General features: G+C 38.0%; 4 protein-coding genes across 4 annotated transcripts; 2 read left to right on the forward strand and 2 right to left on the reverse strand.

The window, feature by feature from the left end:
* Positions 1-1,115: 1,115 nt before the first annotated feature.
* Positions 1,116-4,008, forward strand: LOC133709005 (ubiquitin-conjugating enzyme E2 2). Its single transcript, XM_062134604.1, has 6 exons — positions 1,116-1,405; positions 2,051-2,184; positions 2,311-2,336; positions 2,452-2,541; positions 3,083-3,171; positions 3,689-4,008. Exons 2-6 carry the CDS (start codon positions 2,060-2,062, stop codon positions 3,815-3,817), a joined length of 459 nt encoding a protein of 152 aa, XP_061990588.1. The 5' UTR covers positions 1,116-1,405; positions 2,051-2,059; the 3' UTR covers positions 3,818-4,008.
* A 120-nt stretch (positions 4,009-4,128) lies between these two features.
* On the reverse strand, positions 4,129-7,364 carry LOC133709000 (probable LRR receptor-like serine/threonine-protein kinase At1g14390). The gene is made up of 6 exons (XM_062134598.1): positions 5,695-7,364; positions 5,463-5,596; positions 5,139-5,382; positions 4,849-5,036; positions 4,605-4,739; positions 4,129-4,521 (listed from the first exon to the last, which is right to left on the reverse strand). Exons 1-6 carry the CDS (start codon positions 6,935-6,937, stop codon positions 4,288-4,290), a joined length of 2,178 nt encoding a protein of 725 aa, XP_061990582.1. The 5' UTR covers positions 6,938-7,364; the 3' UTR covers positions 4,129-4,287.
* A 3,706-nt stretch (positions 7,365-11,070) lies between these two features.
* On the forward strand, positions 11,071-15,671 carry LOC133710305 (protein IQ-DOMAIN 29). The gene is made up of 7 exons (XM_062136345.1): positions 11,071-11,228; positions 11,551-11,663; positions 11,763-12,047; positions 12,161-12,349; positions 12,684-12,764; positions 13,532-14,603; positions 15,314-15,671. The coding sequence occupies exons 2-7, from the start codon at positions 11,595-11,597 to the stop codon at positions 15,343-15,345; spliced, it is 1,728 nt and encodes a 575-aa protein (XP_061992329.1). The 5' UTR covers positions 11,071-11,228; positions 11,551-11,594; the 3' UTR covers positions 15,346-15,671.
* On the reverse strand, positions 15,315-17,848 carry LOC133710306 (uncharacterized). The gene is made up of 4 exons (XM_062136346.1): positions 17,646-17,848; positions 17,101-17,543; positions 16,390-16,993; positions 15,315-16,316 (listed from the first exon to the last, which is right to left on the reverse strand). The coding sequence occupies exons 1-4, from the start codon at positions 17,739-17,741 to the stop codon at positions 15,858-15,860; spliced, it is 1,602 nt and encodes a 533-aa protein (XP_061992330.1). The 5' UTR covers positions 17,742-17,848; the 3' UTR covers positions 15,315-15,857.
* Between the last annotated feature and the right edge of the window lie 1,971 nt (positions 17,849-19,819).

Genomic DNA, 19,819 nt, shown 5'->3' on the forward strand with positions numbered 1-19,819 from the left:
CAAAGAGTCGAATGAGGTAAAAACAAATCGAACATAAGTCAAACTTAAATTGTATCGAATTGATTTAAAGTCATCAATAAAGTAATTTACTTCAGAATAAATATGATGAAAATAAAATCCAGTTAACTACTAGAGTAGCTCAAAAATATTCTCATACAATAGCCTCAATTTGGCCATAAGAAGAAATGCAATAGAGACTTCCCTGATAAGGTTTAGACATTTTGACTACACCCTATTTAAAAGCCAATCGACATACTCCCTAGGACTTTCATTTACCTAGTATCATAGACATGCTGAATCACAAAAAGACAAACTACTATAAAGGTTCCCTCATGATCTCTAGCCTTCACGATACCAAATTGAAAATGTATAGAATAAAACAAAATGCGCAAATTGACCTTAAATCCCTTGTAGAGAACTTATAGTCCGAGCAATACATGTTCTAGACTTTTGTAATAGGAACTTAACTATCCATAATTTTAGGTAGTTGTACACATATTTGTTATCATATAAACTCATACTTATTGTGATTTTATTAAGTTGTTATGTTTTACAAGATTGAGATACAATATATATATATATATATCTTAATATTACGCATAACGAAACCAATAACATATGTCATCTATTATATAGAAATAGAATTCACTAAAACAGAAAAAAAAAAACCTTTTGTTTTAAATATTCTAACACTGTCTTTCATCACACTTAGACCCACCAAAAACATAATTTATAAAATATTTTTATCTTTATACGATGATGTGTCACGGAGAAGGGGACCCATCTCAATTTTCAATCGGTAAGAAAACACGGATCTCACTAAAAGTAAATACGACAAAAAAAATTTAGCACGGGAAAAAATGAATAATATTTGTTATAGAAACTATGGTATGGACAATCACCAAATAATCTTAAACATAAGATCATTTAGTCTCATTTTATTTATACCGCAGTTAATTTATACGATTATAAATGTACAATAATAGACGAGGTAACAAGTTTGAATTACCTTATAAAAAAAGGAAAAAAATTTGTTACCGTCATGGTGGTTGCATCATGGACTCACGGTATCACCATTGGCAGAGTCGGCAATAGCAGAGAAAGTATTAGAGAGAGAGAGAGAGAGAGCGCTGACCCGATAGAAAGACTACTAATAGCAAATTCCCTATATATGAACACGATTCCAACTCAGAAACACTTTTTAACCTAAAAATAATTCATCTCTCTCTCTCTCTCTCTCTCTCTCTCTTCCTTGATCGCCGGTCACCGTGGAAATCATTCTCCGGCGCCTTCGAATCCCCCGTCCTCTTCGTTTCGCGGGAAATTTCTCAGCTGCGGAACCTCACCGTTCCCGCCGTTCTGAACATTCCGATAACCGAATCTTCTTCTCGCCGTCAGCTAACAGGTGACTCTATGATTCGCAGCTTTCTGTGTAATTTCGCTCTTGATTGTATTCGTGTTCTGATTTTCGGTCTGTATGGGATGTGATTGTGAAGAAGATCTAGTCTGTTGATTGCGATACAAGAAAAACTAAACCCTAAGGTTTTCTTTTTGATTGCAAATTACAGTACCTTTAGGAGGTAGCTGGTTGGGTTATGGATCTTGGTTTTTGATTGTGTATGCTTTGTAACTTTTTTTGTAGTTCGAATTTGTGGTAGCAACTGGTTGACTATAAATTTTGGATCCAAGTTAGTCTGAGCTTTATCTTTTCGGTGATATTTGTGTTAAATATGATAGTTTGAGCTGTGATGTCTCATGTCTGTTCAATTCCTTGATCTCGAGCATGGGTTTAGATTTAGAGGCTTAAGTTTCTATGTTGGTTCATTATAGGTTTAAGTTTAAATTAGGTTCTTTTCGACTTCAATTATGTTGCTTGAAGCCTTAAACATGTTGCGTTCTCTTAGTTGCATAACTTATGCACCTCATTTTGTTGCTAGAAGTCATCAATCGTCTCTCTTTAGGTGCATGCGTGTTTTGATTTGTGCCCAAGTGTACTGAACTGTATTTGACTATCTCTGAGTTTTAATTTTTTGCCCGGCCACATATGTAGGCGGTGAGGATGTCGACTCCTGCAAGGAAGAGACTGATGAGGGATTTCAAGAGGTTGCAGCAGGACCCTCCTGCTGGAATAAGCGGTGCTCCTCAAGACAATAATATAATGCTTTGGAATGCTGTTATATTCGGGTATGTCTTGGATGAAGATAGTATTTTGTTTGCCTATTTCAGATATCTTCATTTTGATCGTTTTGCTTGAAACTCAGTACAGCTTTTCTAGTCATTTACTTACACGATTGATTGGTTGAATTACAGGCCCGATGACACCCCGTGGGATGGAGGTGAATTTCTCTTCTTCTTCCTCTTTACAATCTGAGGAGAAATTTATATCGCATTGCAAATAGATTGTTCTTCTTTCATATAAGCTTAGTCTGTTAAGATGTTTTTGTGTCTCAGGTACGTTCAAGTTGACACTTCAATTTTCCGAGGATTATCCAAATAAGCCACCAACAGTGCGCTTTGTTTCTCGAATGTTTCATCCAAACAGTAAGTTTGCAGCAGACTTCAGACATAAGCACACACGTATTACCTTTGTACATATGTTGGTACTTCCAATTCATGTATATGTATATATGCACATACAAACAACAATATTGGTTATTCTCAATGCTTCTTAAATTAGTCATGTAATTTATGTTAGAATTGTTGTCAAATCTTTTGGCTTAACTCCGGGCTTAGTGTAGCTCACTCACCTAAACTGGATTGTGTTTATGTACTCTTGGCACAATATATTCTCTTTTAGTGTGCTTTTATCAGGAGTTAATCTTCTTTTTCATATACATTTTTTTGTGATTGTACATTTTTGTTTTTGGAAGAGAAGTAGGCCTGCCATAACTTATTTTCATTCACTAGACATCCAAAGTAACTTCTAACAAGTGAAAAAAGGAGCTGAACAAAGGGTAACTTTTGGCAATTGTTTGGAAGCTCCCAACATTTTTAATCGGTTATTGAATCACTGATCGTCATACTCAAAGTGCTTATAAATCTTTCAAGTTCTAAATTCTGTCATCGGTTTGCCTCTTTCCAGTTTATGCGGATGGAAGCATTTGTTTGGACATCCTACAGAATCAGTGGAGCCCTATTTATGATGTAGCAGCTATACTTACTTCCATTCAGGTATTTGATGTTGTTTCCATTGCTTGGTAATAATTAGTCATTTGATTTTTTGTGTCTCTTGTTTAATTGTATCATGTCATAGGCTTGTAAATTGCTAAGGCACCATTTGTGAAATCATGGTTTACTATCTATGAGTTCTGTTATTCATTTTAGATATTCCTGAATCCTGCCTTATCTTGTTCAGTTGAATCTATAAGCAAAAGTTTTTGTATCGTAATAGCCTCTTTACGTAACTACATTAAGAAGGCAACGTTGGGTATACTAATTTGAGTCTTCCACTTCAAAGAAAGAATCTGAATTATCTGTTGTGCACTTTTAAACATCTTAAGGAGGCCATAAGTATTACTTCTTTTGATAGCAAATTTCAAGTATATATCCTCTGCCTCATTATCTCATTTAAAGAACAAGGACTGTAGAAGCATGTAGATCATTGAGAATGGAAATAGCATTTGACACTAAACTACCACCTAGTTGATGGATGAAGTTTTTCTAATTCATATTGTTTATCTGATTGCAGTCATTGCTGTGTGATCCAAACCCGAACTCTCCAGCAAATTCAGAAGCTGCACGTATGTTCAGCGAGAACAAGCGTGAATACAACAGAAGAGTCCGTGAGATTGTTGAGCAGAGTTGGACTGCTGATTAGCAACCTCGCTCCTAATAAGGAGCCTTCAGAGATCAGTGGAACAACATGTTTAAATAACTTGAAACTTAAAACCATTCTGTTGTGAACTAAAGACTTTTGATCTTGTGAATGTTTGCTTGGGCTTCCCTTTCTATGATATTTGGCCTCGTATATTTATTAAATTCATATATATCATGGACCAGTTTCGTATACTTCTTGTTTTAAATTTACTTTGTTGCCTGGGAGGCTAGGAGTGATTAAAACATGATTATTTTTAACCATAAAATTGTAGGAGAGTTGAACAAAAGGATAATAATGGAAACTCAGCTCAATGAAAGGAAGATTGGGAGAAACTTTATTATTTTTTTTTTTTTTGAAAGGTTGGGCGAAACTTTATAGTTATATTGAAATTGATCACGGTAAGCAGCAAGCGCGAGCTGCATTTACATTTTATTCGTATAGACAGACAGGGATTAAAGAAAGCTACACCACTACATTTGTGCACTAAGGTTGCCACTGCTGGTCCATCCCTCCTGAACCTGAATTGCATACTGCAAGTTCCAGAGAACATTATCTATTGAAGGACGCTTGCTTGGGTCTCTGCACAGACAATTGATGGTGATTTCGACCGCCGTCTTCAGTGACTGGTATGCAAAACTGCCCTGGATAGTGGGGTCTATTGCAAGTCGTAGTCTCGATTGCCCTTCTGTTAAGCCTTTCTCGAGCTGTTAAGACCAAAATAATGCTTATAAATAAATTTCCCTGAAACCGTTTGATTAGAGAAATGATGAGTAGACTCTGTGCATACCTCAAGCTTTAGCTCATTCACTTCACTGGTTGATTTGACCAATTTGCCAGTAAGAACTTGGAGCAGAATAACACCCAGCTGGTAAATATCTTCCTTCTCGGCTTCAGCGCTGGGTTTAGGACTCTCTGAACCAATCTGCAAAATCGAAAGTGCAATGGTTAATAGCAAGACCAGTTCACTTCTTCACTTCTTTATCTAATTTGACAAGCATTATCCACTTCGGTTATATCTGCTATATTCTCACCTGAAATGGAAGGTTATAGTTGCTGATTTTCGCAGAAACACTCTCATCCAACAATATGTTGTCCATCTTCAAATTATTTCCAAAGACGCCCGGTGCTACTCCGGTGTGCAAGAACTGAACTCCTCTTGCAATACCAATAGTAACAGCCATTCTCTGTGGCCATTTGAGCCAGTCTTTCTTTCTCCAATCTGCAAAATTAAACATAATGTATAAGAACCTTTTCGAGTATATATTATATAAGACTTTTTCTTGATGATGTGATCTTTAGTTTTGACAAAGCGCGCTTTTACCAGTGAGATGGTCTCTCAATGACCCGTTTGAGATGTTTTCGAAAACAATGAATACAGTGATGGCTGTATTAGGAGGGTCCTGATAAGTGACAGTGCAGTGTCCAAGAACACTGACCAAATGCCTATGCCTTAGCTTTGACAAGGCTTCCACATTCTGCATAAAGTTTTGGGGCATATGCTTCTGCTTTAATTTCACACATTTCACTAGTACCCCTGCACCATCTCTCACCCAACCTCTGTAGACCTGTTTATGTTGCAGACGTTAAGAAACACAACACTCAAAGCCAACAAACATTTCAAAGTTAATGCAATACTAATCAATACCTGTCCCTGAGATCCTTCCCCCATTAGGTTTGAAGCATCGAAATTGTTCGTTGCATCCTCGATTTCTTCCAATGTGAAAACACGATATGGTGGGAGACCAAGGGTTGGCAGCCTCATCATTTGGGGGACATGCCCTTAAAAATGCAAATAAAATCAGCTTCAAAGTTTAAAACAGGACTACTAGTCCTGCATCATTTACGACAAAGAAATTAGGGAACAAAAAGGGCCTTACTTGCATCTGAGTTTGGTATTTGGGATGCTCGAAATGTAAACTTTTCGGGCTGATATCTGCTGTCAAATGTATCTTCTGTCTTCCTATCTCCTGCCTTTTTGATAATGAAAAAAATCAGCAACCCTATGACTCCAGCAACACCAACAATACCACCAATGATACCAAGCACAACCCCTATCTTTATTTTTGACTCCTCTTTCTCCTCTGGAGTTTTAGCTGGAGGCTTGACAGCCAATGCCTCCTTTTGACAAAACCTATAGGGATGCTGATACTTTGAGACTCCACTAGACAAACAGTTCCACGAATCAAGAACCGTCCGATTCGACGACTTCGATCCAATGCAGGAAGGCAGTTTCCCTATCAAAAGGTTCTGTGAAACGTCCACGACTTGAAGCTTTGCGCTGCAAGTTGTGTTCAACGAAAGAGCCCCACTGAGTTGGTTCTGAGCCAAATTTAGGTACTGAAGTGAAGGGAGGGAGAACAAGAAAGAAGGCATTGGACCAACGAACTTATTGTAGGAGAGGTCCAGCTGCTGCAGCTGGTCAAAGCTGGTCAACATTTTGGGAACCTGAGATCTCACAGAATTGTTTCTCAGTATGAGACTGACAAGGCTATTTCCCAACGAGGGAAAAGCAGGTCCAATGTGGTTGTTCCCCAAATTGATTTCTTCAAGAAGCGCCAAGCCCTTAAGATCTGGGACACTCCCACTGAACAGATTATCAGCCAAGTTAATACTCCTCAGATTCTTCATCGAAGCCAGTGAAGGAGGAACAGAGCCGGAGATGAAATTCGAACTAATGTTGAGCTGCTCGAGCGACCAGAACCGGTTGATCTTCGCCGGCAGTGGGCCCCACAGGCCTAGAGACACAAGGGATAGGACTTTGAGGTTGGAGAGCTTCGTGACGGTGGTGAAGAAGGAATCAATGGAGAAGCTTCTGGACAGAGTAGTCGGCTGAGAAATGGCGAAGTTTTGAGGGAGGTGAGAGGGAGAGGTCTTGTTTCCGACGACCGTTAATTCTGTTATGCGGTTACTGGTGCAGACAATCTTGAGAGATGAAGTAGGAGGAAGGTAGCAGAAGTTGGTCCAGTTCGACCATCCTTGTAGAGCAGGAGGATACTCAAGAAGCTTTTGAACTTGGAATAGAATCCGGCTCTCGCTCGGAGTTAACTGAGCAGTTGGAATCGGAGGTAACAGAGATATAATCACAAACAACAAACTCGAACAAACCCAGAAATTCTTCATTGCTTGGATTGAACTCAAAGGGCCGCCACAGGTTCAAATGCCGGCCACCAACATACATATGAAATATAATCAGAACCAACTATGATAAAGAAAAGAGGGGTACTTTCTGTTATACCTAATCCAGGGAAAAGCAGGTTCTGAGTTTTACTTAATTGGAATACCAAACTGATTGGGAAAATGATTAAAATAAGAAAGTTAGTACTGAGATGATGACAAGAAAGAATTTTACTTAGGTAGTTGATGATTACTCTGTAAGACCGCCCAGCTTTAATTCAGAGCACTCATTATTGTGGAGAGAATGAAGAAATCTGAGTCCTGTAAAGACTGAAATTTCTGTGCCAAGTGAACATGAGAGACAGTGTGGAAAGTAACCAGTTAAGCACAAAGAGACAATGGAAGCCAACTAACCAGTTATTTTTAAATTTGCAAATTAATTGCTTATTTGTTTTTCATGGTTAAATTATATATCTTTGCATGCAACTGCTTGTCTTTGAAGTCAACTGAGCTCTGATTCAAACGTAACGTTGAGATTTGAGAGAACCAAGATGTTGACCACGCTTATTATGGTATACCCTCACCGGCCAGTATCTGAAACACACGCGCTGGAAGCACGTGCAGTTCGTGAAAGCTAGGGCCCTCTTTAAGCTCATGAAATCCTCGTTTATGTCATCATGCATGAAAAGTTGCGAGTAATAAAGGAGATGGCTCTGCACGGAGAATAAACAGCAAACATAAAAGACACCTCACTCAAATATTGATTAATCTAATAAGTTTGTAACTGAGATACACCTTAAATATTGATTTATCTAATAATTTTTGATTTTGGAGTACTGAAATTCTAGAAAGATATAAAAGTTTCAGGAGAAGTTATTTCGAACCTAGAGTGTTTTTGTAATCTCTATTTTTGTGTATAGTGCATATATATATATATATGACCATACCCATGCCCATGCACCTCACAAAAATACTGATTAATCAGTATAGACACCTTACTCAAATACTGATTAATCTAATAAGTTTGTAACTGAGATACATCTTAATATTGATTTAAAAGGGAAAACTACAAAATAATACCTGAACTTTGGAGGTCATTTCAAATAAATACCTCATATGTAACATTTTTCAAATAAATACCCGAGCTATTCTTAATCCTACAAAATCTCAATTCCGTTAGACATTCCGTTAAAACAACCATTAATTTGCCTAAGTGGCATGTTTGGCCTTTCAATTCCTATTGACAGGACCCACCAACGAGAGTATTTTAGGCAACACAAAATTTATTCCCGCTCAATGTCTCCCCTAACCCTAAACTTTCAGCCCTTTCCCTCAACAAATTGAGTACTGCACGTTTCCTTTGCCGTTCTTGTTACAGTTCACATGCAATGGGAGAGCCCCTTTTTAGTTACTAACATTATGTCTGCAAAGTAAAGGTCAGGCCGTCAGGGTAGGGAGGAATACTTCCCTGCATGCAAGTGGGCGTACAATTGGTAAGAATTCGGATTGTTGTTTAACGAAGTAAAGGTGTTACTTTCAAGTATAGTTTCCAAGCCGGAAAATGGCACAATCAAGTGTACGCGTTTTTGTTCTTGACAAAGAGACACTTATGTGAATCATTATAGGTTGAGATATCAGTCTATAGGATTCCTACCTGAGTCCCAAATAGTTTCTTGCTTGAATTGGATTCACTAAGATTGGTTTTTGATATGTGTGGTTTGAAGTTATAGACTAGTTGTTTAAGTATTTTAGTTATGCTACTTTTCGGGAATTTCATATTTGGACATGTTATTATAGTTTAAGGTACCACTAATTCAGTCTTATGATTCCAATCTGAATGGCGAAAGGTTCTTTGAGTTTTTTGATATTTCAGGTTTGAACTTTTAGACCAGTTGGTTGAGAACTTTAGTTTTGTTACTTTTTGGAAATTATATATTTGGACATATTATTATTAGATTACACTTTTTTTATCCAATATATTTTCTGTTCATTATTGATGGGTATTTTTCTTGGCTGTGAAGGTATTGTGCTTGACTCTGGTGATTTGATGGCTTGGGTACTGAGAATCGGATATAATGATGAACCTATATTACTTTGATATGAATTAGTTTCACATGCGTTGTAATCTCCATACTTTCATGTCATGGTGAACCACCTTGGCATCCTTTGAATTGTCGTTGCTTTTGGTTTTGGTTATGTTGATTGATTGGATTTTCTTTTTCAGTTGTTATGCTTTAAAATATCTAAACTTTGACGTATTGGAGAACAAACTTTGGAGTATTTTTTTAAATATTGCCAAACCAAAATAGCTAGAAAATTTCCATTACATATTAAGCTGCTTTACAATTAAGTTGATTCCCATTTTGGAGTTTGCAACTACTTTAGTAGTTTCGTTTAGGCTTAAATTTTGACTCTAGCAACTATTTCTGAGGTGAATGATTATTGTGATATATGAGCAAAGTGCACAAATAGTAATGTTGAACCAGTGAACTCTTTTATTTGAACCATGTCTTGCCCGTTACATATTAAGATAAGTTGGTGTAGGATATACATTGCATGAGATTCGATATCAAGGAGAAGGACAAATGGATTTATTGGTGGAAGAAAAGGGTATTTAGGTTAATATCATCGTTGGTGGGTCCAGTCAATAGGAATTGAAAGGTCAAACATGCCACATAAGCAAGTTAACGGTTGTTTTAACGAAATGTCTGACAGAATTGAGATTTTGTAGAATTAAGAATAGCTCGGGTATTTATTTAAAATATTTTACAGATTAATTTTTTTTTTTTTTTAAAATGACCTCGAAAGTCTAGATATTTTTTTTTTGTAGTTTTTCCTAATGACTTTCAATTGTAGAGTATTGAAACCTAGTGTCGGGAGAAGTAAATAAGTGTTTTTGTAGTATCAATTTTTGTGCATAGTGCATATGACCATACCCATGTCCATGCGTCGGTGTCACTCGCATCGGAATCATCCAGATCACTATGGTATGATGACTTTAGAGTATGTCGTTTTGTGTTACAAGGCTTGAAGGCTTGAAGCTCGGTGAGGTTCTGTCGGTGGTCAGAGAGAGACAGAGACAGAGACAGAGACAGAGACAGAGAAAATAGAGGAAAATAAAAGAGGCATGAAGATTAATCACTTAATGTGGGGGTTAGCTTCACCTAATCCTCTCATTGCCAGCTGACATTTGGTTTTATCTATCTGTGCTAACGTGTTTTGTTCTTTCTCATGGAAACAAGGTTTGCAAAACGACGGCTTGTTAAGATACCTTATTCTTCTTCTATGAATGATGAATTATGTTAATGTCTAGTTGCATATAATGTATGGATTATTTGCCAAGTGATCCATGAATTATGAGATGATTAATTAATCATTTACCAAACAAAGAAATAAGTGTACGAAGACAATTGTAGTGCTAACAGAGTTTTGGTTTATAGGAAAACCGTGAGATGAGCTGTAAATTTATACATCAGCCATTTGAATCTTTATTCATTTTGTGAGTTTTAACTTTTACCGGCTGCACAAGTTGTGAAGTCAATTTATATTACTGATGTTTGTCTTCTTGTCTTTCTAGTGTACACCAACTTCAAAATTGTCTGAGGATTCAGAGTTTAAAGAAGTTATATTCGATACAACAATAAAAAAAAAAAAAGGCATGAGAAATTTATTTTCTTTGGGATAATAGTGCATGAGAATTGATTAAAATATCTTATCCTCACATCATTTTCATATTTTTAATTATTAGAAAAGACCTCAAATTAATCTCTCTTTCAAAATTATTAAAGAGATTCGACAAAAAAAAAATAATAATTTGAGAGGGACGTATGGACTTTAGAAACAAAAAAAAATCTCCTACTTTTAACAGATAGATGTGACTGTCAAACATATAATTGACGCACAAACAGATTTATTCCAAAACCATGCACATCGATCAGCAAGTTCAATGTACTTTATTCATTCATAAGATAAAGATAAGACAATAAAACCACTTGCTCTCTCTCGCCTCTTCAGCTGTTATCTGAACCCACTTTGGGCCCTGATTTGGGCCAACTCTCCCGGGCCAACTTTAATTTCGGCCGAGGTCCACACAGTATTTGCCACTGGATAAAGTGAACCCACCCCAAAACGACGTCGTTGTTTTGGTGGTTTACATTTCCACTTCGCTTTACAATTCTTTCCAATTTTGTTCTTAGGTGGTTTCGAACAGTAAGCAGAGCTCAGAGCAGCAGACCCAATCGTCTCTGTGATTTTGCACCCCCAATACCCAAGACGGTGTCGTCTTCTTCGTTTTACGGTACTTTTTCCTTTCATTTTCTCAGTTTTTGTTGCTCTGTAATGCAACTTAGGGTTTCCAAGTCCTGCATTTTGAGCTAAGGCTTAGATCGAGGGGATTTCCATCTCATGTTTTGTGTTTCCTCAATGTGCATTCTTGCTTTTCATACTAAACTCTCTGTACGATTTGTCCCATCTTGTCAATGTGAATGTTAAGGATGGTATAGTTTTAAATTCGGTGAACTTGTATATTTTAATGAAGGTTTGGTCCAGATTCCATCTGTTTCGGGGTATCTTTTTTCGGCTGTATAGCCTTTCGATTTAACTATGTGTTGTATAAGCAGGGTTGTGTGAATTGAGTTCCTGGAGCTGGATTTGACTTTCTGCGATGGGAAAAACGCCGGGAAAATGGATCAAGAATTTGCTTCTTGGGAAGAAATCGTCCAAAGGAAGAGAGGTATTATTGCCATTTGCTGAGATGCTTGTGTATTGGTTTTCAAATCAGTTGGTTGATATGGATGTTAAGTTCTGAATTGCAAAGTCTGATTCTGCGCAGAAATCTGCAAATAAAGGGGAGACAGTGGTCTCTTCAAAGTTGTCTGTGCCTGAGTTAACTGTCAGTGCACCTGTGATATCACCACCATTGGTTGGGACGGTTGTTAGTAACGTGGACTCAGAAATCAGAGCAGCTGTTGAAATACCAAACGATAACATTACACTTTCATCAGCAAAGGAAGATGGCCAAACACAAGCTATCTCTAGTTCGGGGTCTCAGGATCTTCAGAGAATTAATCGAGAGGAAGCTGCCACAAAGGCACAGAGTGCTTATAGAGGATATGTGGTACTTTCCTTTCATTCATTTTCTGCTTTTTGTTGATAATCATGCCAAATAATATATGTTGTACCTCTGTTATAGGATTTTTAGTATAATATTTCTCTCCATTATCTTTGAAGGCTCGCCGTGCGTATCGAACCCTGAAGGGCATCATAAGGCTGCAAGCACTTATTCGTGGTCATTTGGTTAGAAGACAAGCTGTATCCACATTATTATGTGTCCAGGGGATTGTGAAGTTTCAAGCACTGATTCGTGGTCAGCATGTTAGACATTCTGATATTGGGGTTGAAGTGCATAAAACACATCAGGTAAATTCTGGTTACCTTTTCAATTTCATTGTGCCAGAGCTTACTGTCTGATGCTTTTTGACTGCAGCAAAAGTCTATTTTTATATTCTTCATGCCAAATATTTTGCGTTAATGGATATGATATAACAGCTATTTGCAGTGTAGAGATTGATAAATCAACATATATTTGAATTGGTAATATGTAAGTTTCGTACATGATATGACTGTTAGTTATATTGCTTATATGATGCTAATGTGTTGCAACAATTCAGAAGAGCTTTATTGTTTCATGCTGTGCTCTTTTCATTTTATATATTTATTTTTGGCATCCCATTAATATTGTTATATGCATCAGGGTGCTACATGTTTCGATTACTCTGGTGTAAGTGCATCTTCCCAGGTGGACAGGCTTTCGAAAAATGCATTTGCTCAGAAGGTGAGATTTACTTAAGTATTTTCCCAAGACATGGTTATTTACTTGTAAAGATTCATTTCTTGGATTGTCATTATGGAATGTATACTCAATTTAGCTTGGGTTTTTGAGATACACTATCTAAATCATATTACACATGGCTTCTGCTTAACACTATGGTCGGCACAGTGCTCTTGTTTCACACTAGAAGGTGCCGACCTTTTTACATGTCTATGAGGATGGAAATTTCACTTGCCTACGGTGGTCTAGTAAGTTTAGGTGTAATGTCAATTTTGTTTTGTATAACAAGAAGTTTATGAACTTGTGGTCTGTGCCATATGGTTTAAAAGGAGTTACTGTTATCATCTGAAACAGTATGCCATAAAACCAGGCAGCCATGCTGATATGGGCACGCTCAATGCCAGCTTTAGTTTGCTGTTTTGTATTGTTAATATATTCATCTCGTTATTAGAAAGCAATTGTGTTCTGTCAATGTGAGACTTAGCACTTTAAATCTATTCAAATGTGGGAATCAAAAGTTTTCGGGTACCACACTGAGAAAGTGATTCCTACGCCTATCTTCTATGGCAATAACATTTGTGTCCTTACCTGAATTTGGAGAGCCATGCTACTTATGCCTCCAAACACAAGTTTCAAAACTACGTAAAAACAGTGTCATTTAGGTGTTGATATTAATAAGGGGAACATGATAAATGTTCAATGCCTGCACCTTTTCAGTACTTTTACTGCTGGTTCAAACTATGTATTTGATTATGAATTTTCACTTTCAGCTTCTAGCATCATTGCCTACTGCTAGTCCTCTACATCTCCAGTATGATCCAGAGGACCCGAACTCAGCCTGGGTGTGGCTTGACCGCTGGACCAGATCATGCTTTTGGGAACCTGTTTTACAACTAAAGAAAAAACCTGATCCGAAGTCTCGTGGCAAATACAAGAAGATTCAAACAGTAGAAACTGAACCGGCTAAGCCAAAAAGAACTGTCCGGAGACTGTCCACTGAAAATGGGCCAAATCGTGTCACTTCAGATACTGAAAAGCCTAAACGAAATATGAGGAAAGTTTCAAGTCATCCAATGAACTCAGTTCAGGAACATCAACAAAATGGAGCTGAGAAGGTCAAAAGTAAGGTACGAAAAGTTTCTGGTCCCAAGGAGGTTTCCAATTCCAAAAAGGTTTCTGATCCCAAGGAGGAGGTTTCTGATTCCAAGGAGGAGGTTTCTGACCGGCCAGAGGTTGATAAGGAGATACCAAAGCACAGTACAGAAACAATTTTAGCTCCTGCTGTTCTTGATGATTCAGAGCAGCACACTAGTGAGATTTCTCCAAAGATGCAACATGTGGAAGTTTCTGTCTCCAAACACTCTGATCTAGAAGAAAGTATGGAGCTGCCACCAACAGATGAGACATTGCAAAAGTTAGATGACCATCCTTCAGTTGACATGCAATCCATGGAGAAGAATGGCAAAAATGAAGAAGTTCAAGCACTAAATGAGGTTCTAACCTCTGCAGACAACTTTATTAGCAACGAGGACCAGAAAACCAGCCAGAGAAGGGCTTCTTTACCTGTGAAGTTTGATCATCGGGATAATGGGGTTCAAACCACACCAAGAGTGCCAAGTTACATGGCACCAACTGAATCTGCCAGAGCTAGGCTGAAAGGACAGAGCTCCCCCAGGTTTGCACGAGACGTGATTGATAAGAATCTTTTAACCAGACGGCATTCTCTGTCTTCTTCCACCAACACCAAGTTAAGTTTACTTTCTCCACGAGCACAAAAATTGGCTCAAGGCAAAGGAGTGATCAGAACTGACAGATCTTTATCATCTTCAAGGGATGGTTTTGGTAAGTTCTGAACCTTTGGGAGTTTCTAGATGTGCTTTTTATTTACGGCTTTGGTCGAATGACTGGTCTCCGTTGTTATTATTCATTTTCATTTCCTCTCTTTAGGTTCTATTTTTAATTTCTTTATAAACACTCTTGCACACATGTCCCTCCCTGCATCCCCATTTATTTATACATATATACCACATATTATCCTTTCAAGCATTTATTTTCTCCAGTGTAGGTTGGGATATTTCATCATTTACATTCACATTTTGGTCCATGTTCTTATACTTTTATAACTACATACTAAATAGTTTAGCTCACTGCTCAATACTACTTTTGAAAGGATAATTACACAATGATTAGTCTTGACCTCTTTTATATTAGTTTTCTAAGACACTGTCCTGCCTTTAAACAATTATTTCCTCTAATAGAAAAATGCTGAATTCAATCAATGTGTTAACTGCTGATACAAACTTTGTTGCCGAGTTCGGTTTTATGAGAGATATTTATATTGAACTTTGCTTCTTGCTTCCTTATTGATCAATTATCTTGGACCCTTAGTCATCTTTGCTGTATAAAGCTTTTTATTGTCTTTTTGAAAAGAAAAAGGAAAAAAAAAAAAACAGCTCATTTCATGACTTGTTTGGTGCCTTTTTAACCACTTGAAATTATGGTATCATTCTCAATTTCTCATTGTCCATCATTGTTGGTAATTCCAATTTCAGATAAGGGGATCCAACCTGAGTGGAGGAGGTGAATTTAGATGAGGCAGCAGTATTCCATGGAAATATATCAAAGGCAGGCAAAAGAAAAAGAAAAAAAAATTAATGCTTTGCAGTTTCAAGTTTATACGGTGTTGTTGGCACCAAGGTACAATTGTAACCAACACTAAGATCTATTTTGTTAAGTAATAGGTGTGTTTTTAAGAGTCTAGTTTGTTCTTTTCTTTGACAGGAGGGTTTGTTATGTAGGTCTTGCTGCATGATGTTAATGATACTCATCTATTATGAGGCCTTGAGCTTCTGATTTTCTGTGCATGTTAAATACTTCGATTTTCTATTGGAAATTACTACGTTGATATCAGAGGGAGGATCTCTAGGATTAGTGACATGCCCCAAATGTACTCGGTGCTTGCATCTACATTGGAAAGTTGACATACTAACATTTACCAGCAGACATGACTGAAAAGTCCGTTGCATTGCAATGGTTTTATTTTTTCCTAGCAACCATGCGGATAGTAGTTCACATTTCCCAGTCTTCAAACTTAACTCATACAACGCAGAAAGCAAAGAGTGAAGTACCACCTGTCCAAGTAGGGTGAAACTTGGCCAGGCCAACTGTGTACCCATTTCCTAGATAAATGCACCCATAGCTTGCTGCGACACCCCCGTATATTGTAGAACCAGTATTGATTGACCACAAAATCTTTCCAGTGGTTGCATCCATGGCATATATGGGACCATTCGAAGCTACAGACCCAGCAAAAACAACACCATTAGCAACTGTAACAGGTGCCTGGGCAGTGTCATTGCTTGGGTTTGCTGTTGACCACAAAATCTTCCCGGTATCTGCATCAAGAGCCACCCATGCTCCAGCCGTTGTTGTTAGGTTTGATGGTGCTAGGGGGAACATCTGTTGTTGGCCGTTGGCGATGTTTGTGTACACCCTTCTCCCATCTGTGGCTGCACCCCATATCCCTCCTCCTTCATTGCTACCTGGTCCAGCCAACTACAGAACATAACAAATTTAGTGGCCTATCTCAGCATAAAAACTTACTTTGAATTCGTAAGAAGCAACTTACCTTGAACCATACAATGTTTCCATTGTCACGGTCTAGAGCCCAAGCAAACCCACTCTTCTGCACGGCCACCACGACGTCACGTCTTGTTCCATTAGGGTGTATGGTAAGCAGCATTGGTGCCTCTCCAAAGTCGGCATCATCATTAGGTCCTGGTGGGCAGTCGGGGTTGTTCGGTATCAAACAAGCGAAGTAGAAAATGTCGTAACCACCTAGCTGCCTAGACCATACAATCCTCCCGGTAACAAGATCCAATGCTATAATTGAATTGAAGTGGATATCTGGACCGGTGCACTGGTCAGGCTGTGTAGGCGTTCCTGTCTGGTTATTCTGTTTCTCTTGACATTGAAGCACCTCAGGTGGAGCTGTGTAGAGGTTCCCAGTTGCTACATAGACATGTCTCCGCAATACATCAATGGCAGGGCTGCTTCCCCATACTGCAGCTCCCGAATAACCGTTCAATCTACCACCGTTGTCCGGTAGCATATAAGTCCACCATAAGACTGCACCAGTTCTAACATCTAGCTTTGCTACACTGCCACGGAAACTGCAACACTGAGAAGCTGGTAAGCCTTCTTCCAGAGATGACACCCCTACATAAAATGACCTGCAAAAATGTAAGATGAGTTCCATGGTAGCAACTAGCAAGGAATCCCTGAAATAAATTGAAACCACATATATCAGTATTTAAAACATACTGATTTTCTTACTAACCCTAGGAGTACGGTGCCAGACATCGTGATCATAGTTCGAGGGCGTGGGTCTAGTTGAGTTGACCAGACAAGCCTCCCGTTCGATCGCTCCACAGCAATCACAACAGCAGGTCCATAAATACCAACGATCAAGAGGTTACCAGCTATTGTTGGCGTTGATCTCGACACAGTCACATTCACAACGACTCCTGTGCCATTTAGTCCAGTTAACTGACTAAGATTCTGCTTCCATATCAAAGCGCCGGTAAATGCATTCACTGCGTACAGAAATCCATTCCATGATGGGAAATAGACCCTTCCATCGGCCACTGCAGGGGTTGCAGTTATGTCTTTACCGGCGAAAAATGACCATTTTTGTTGCATTTTTAACACCGTCCTTGGGGTGATGAGCAATTCCCCATTAGCATACCTTCTGTTACTATTGTCACCTCCGTGATTGAGCCACTGAAATAAAAGAGAATCAAAACTCAGAGCAACTATAGTTTGCATATATATGAAAGAAGCTTCAGTGGTGCTCATGGGAAACTGAATATGGTTAGTACTTACAATTGCAAACGTTGTATCAAGAAGTGTAAATAAACATAAGCACATAACTAGCATGTTTACGGTGCTATGACATTTCGGATTTCGTATGGAAACCATGTTGGCTGCCGGTGAAATTGTTATCTCGATCACTAGCTGCAAACGGAGATTATATAAGCAGGGAGACTAAGGAAGTGATCGACCCAACTTTGTAGTCGCAAATTTTCATTATTGTGGTTTGCATCTTGCTTCCTACCTTGGAACTTTAAATCAAGTGGGACTGGTTAAACCAATTTTCCCCCAACTATATTAATTACTATACGTCTATACCCAACATACTTTAAGATCAAATTGCAACGGACAAGATTGGCCCCTGAAAAAGGAAAGTTCAGTTTAATTCATGTTGGTTTTGGTTCAAATAGGTTAAGGCGCCCCATGCCACCCACCCTCAAGTCCAAATATAGTATATGTGATGTTTGCAAAGCGCACTTTCTGGGTAAAGTGACCAACTTTCAGCTGCTTGTCCGGTACATATATATTATACATGACTGAATTTGTATATGGTTAACCATGGATCGACGCTGATGACCAAAATATCGATCTGTAGCTGGTAGCTAGCTAGCAAAGCCAATAAAATATTAGATTCAAGCGTCCGGGCCAGAGCAAATGGGCCCCGGAGTGGCGAGAATACGAAGCTAGATCAGCAAGAATGACAGCGATCACCGTTGTGTGGCTAAGTTTTGCTATTTTAATAACATGAAGAATTATTAGTAGCTCATCAAATATATACTATATGTGATGATGTTTGCATGCAAAGCAGATTGAAGTGACTGAGTCACTGAGATAGGTTCTGCTGCTTACCCAGTTTAGTCATAAAGCTTTCAGGATATTTAGGAATGAGGAAGACACTCATTCATATATATATATATATATATATATATCATGCATGGATCTATGTTTCACTACCTGTTTGGCTAGCTATTAGGTATCTTGAGAGAGATATTAAGCAGGAAAATGACAGTTGAAATTGAGGATATTGATCAGCATATACATATAAAATTGTAAATTAAGGAATGATGAACAATTCAGATCGATGACCTGCAGCAGTAATTATCATGAAATAAGTGGTGAATATATAATGTAATATGTAGGGGGTGTTCCTATCAGAAACAGGATCGACATGAACTATATGTATAGCGAATTAGCTAGGCCGGAGATGGCAGAGGTCAAGTGGCAACTAGAGTTCCCCCAAACACTTCAGTGGGATGTGTACATGAATGAGTGAATACAGATCGATGCCAATGAAGTGATCAGGGAAACTCCGGGTGACAACTGACTTTAATTGATTGATAATCTCTCTTTCCTTTCCATCTTGTTTTGGCTTCATGGTAAGTGAGTAGTAACATGATATACATGCTTACCGTATTTATAGCAAAGGAACTATTCTCAGTAAATTCTCAGTATTCTTAAAATTATATATCCAAAGCCAAAGGTGGTGTCGGAATATATATGAGAGAATATATTGACATATATACAGTAATTTGGCCACTATATATTGAACCTGGTCAAAATTGTGGGCCAGATAAATGGCAGTGAATAAGACTAAGGCCTTAATTAATCTCCTCTTGAAAGAAAGTAGTCAAACTGAAATATTATAAGCATGCGTTCAAGCGAGATGCATCGACTTTAGGAATTAGGACTGCGAATATACCATTTAGTTACGTACATGTATGAAACTATATAATTTGATTATTTACACAAAAAATACTTTTTGAGCTACCGGTAGAAAGAGATTTCGCTAAAAATTTCTCCAAATTATATAAGCATATGTGACGCGATCGGAAGTAACAGAGTTTATAAGCGATAAACCCTAAAAGACATAGTTCTGGAATCCACCAGAGAAAGAGAGAAAAATCTCTAATTTTTATTAAATTTGATATCAAAAACTGATTCTAATACAAAGTATGATGGTGCTTATATAGGCATCCAAGACCTAAAATCATAATCTAACAAGAAATCCTAAAGAATCCAAATTTAAAAGGAAACTAGAATCCTAAAACGATATAAAACTAGCCTAAAATTAAATCCCCAATCGGATAATTAAGACGATATATTTTGGCTTAAATCTGATAGGGCTCACTAAAGTGAGTCTTGAAGATCTCGTCGTTCCTATTCTGGAAAGGGATCATGCGTCTCAA

Source organism: Rosa rugosa, chromosome 5 (genome assembly GCF_958449725.1).
Source record: "Rosa rugosa chromosome 5, drRosRugo1.1, whole genome shotgun sequence".
NCBI classification, from domain to species: domain Eukaryota; kingdom Viridiplantae; phylum Streptophyta; class Magnoliopsida; order Rosales; family Rosaceae; genus Rosa; species Rosa rugosa.

What these genes read in the sequence shown, in the direction of transcription:
- LOC133709005 (XM_062134604.1), top strand. Translation starts at nt 2,060, where the DNA reads ATGTCGACTCCTGCAAGGAAGAGACTGATGAGGGATTTCAAGAGGTTG. An exon ending in TGACACCCCGTGGGATGGAG is followed by an intron (nt 2,337 to 2,451) that starts GTGAATTTCTCT and finishes TTTGTGTCTCAG; the next exon opens with GTACGTTCAAGTTGACACTT. An exon ending in CTATACTTACTTCCATTCAG is followed by an intron (nt 3,172 to 3,688) that starts GTATTTGATGTT and finishes ATCTGATTGCAG; the next exon opens with TCATTGCTGTGTGATCCAAA.
- LOC133709000 (XM_062134598.1), bottom strand. Translation starts at nt 6,937, where the DNA reads ATGAAGAATTTCTGGGTTTGTTCGAGTTTGTTGTTTGTGATTATATCT. An exon ending in ACTATAACCTTCCATTTCAG is followed by an intron (nt 4,740 to 4,848) that starts GTGAGAATATAG and finishes TCGATTTTGCAG; the next exon opens with ATTGGTTCAGAGAGTCCTAA. An exon ending in TGAATGAGCTAAAGCTTGAG is followed by an intron (nt 4,522 to 4,604) that starts GTATGCACAGAG and finishes TGGTCTTAACAG; the next exon opens with CTCGAGAAAGGCTTAACAGA.
- LOC133710305 (XM_062136345.1), top strand. Translation starts at nt 11,595, where the DNA reads ATGGGAAAAACGCCGGGAAAATGGATCAAGAATTTGCTTCTTGGGAAG. An exon ending in GTGCTTATAGAGGATATGTG is followed by an intron (nt 12,048 to 12,160) that starts GTACTTTCCTTT and finishes TTATCTTTGAAG; the next exon opens with GCTCGCCGTGCGTATCGAAC. An exon ending in AAGTGCATAAAACACATCAG is followed by an intron (nt 12,350 to 12,683) that starts GTAAATTCTGGT and finishes TATATGCATCAG; the next exon opens with GGTGCTACATGTTTCGATTA.
- LOC133710306 (XM_062136346.1), bottom strand. Translation starts at nt 17,741, where the DNA reads ATGGTTTCCATACGAAATCCGAAATGTCATAGCACCGTAAACATGCTA. An exon ending in TTGATACAACGTTTGCAATT is followed by an intron (nt 17,544 to 17,645) that starts GTAAGTACTAAC and finishes CTTTTATTTCAG; the next exon opens with TGGCTCAATCACGGAGGTGA. An exon ending in TCTGGCACCGTACTCCTAGG is followed by an intron (nt 16,994 to 17,100) that starts GTTAGTAAGAAA and finishes ACATTTTTGCAG; the next exon opens with GTCATTTTATGTAGGGGTGT.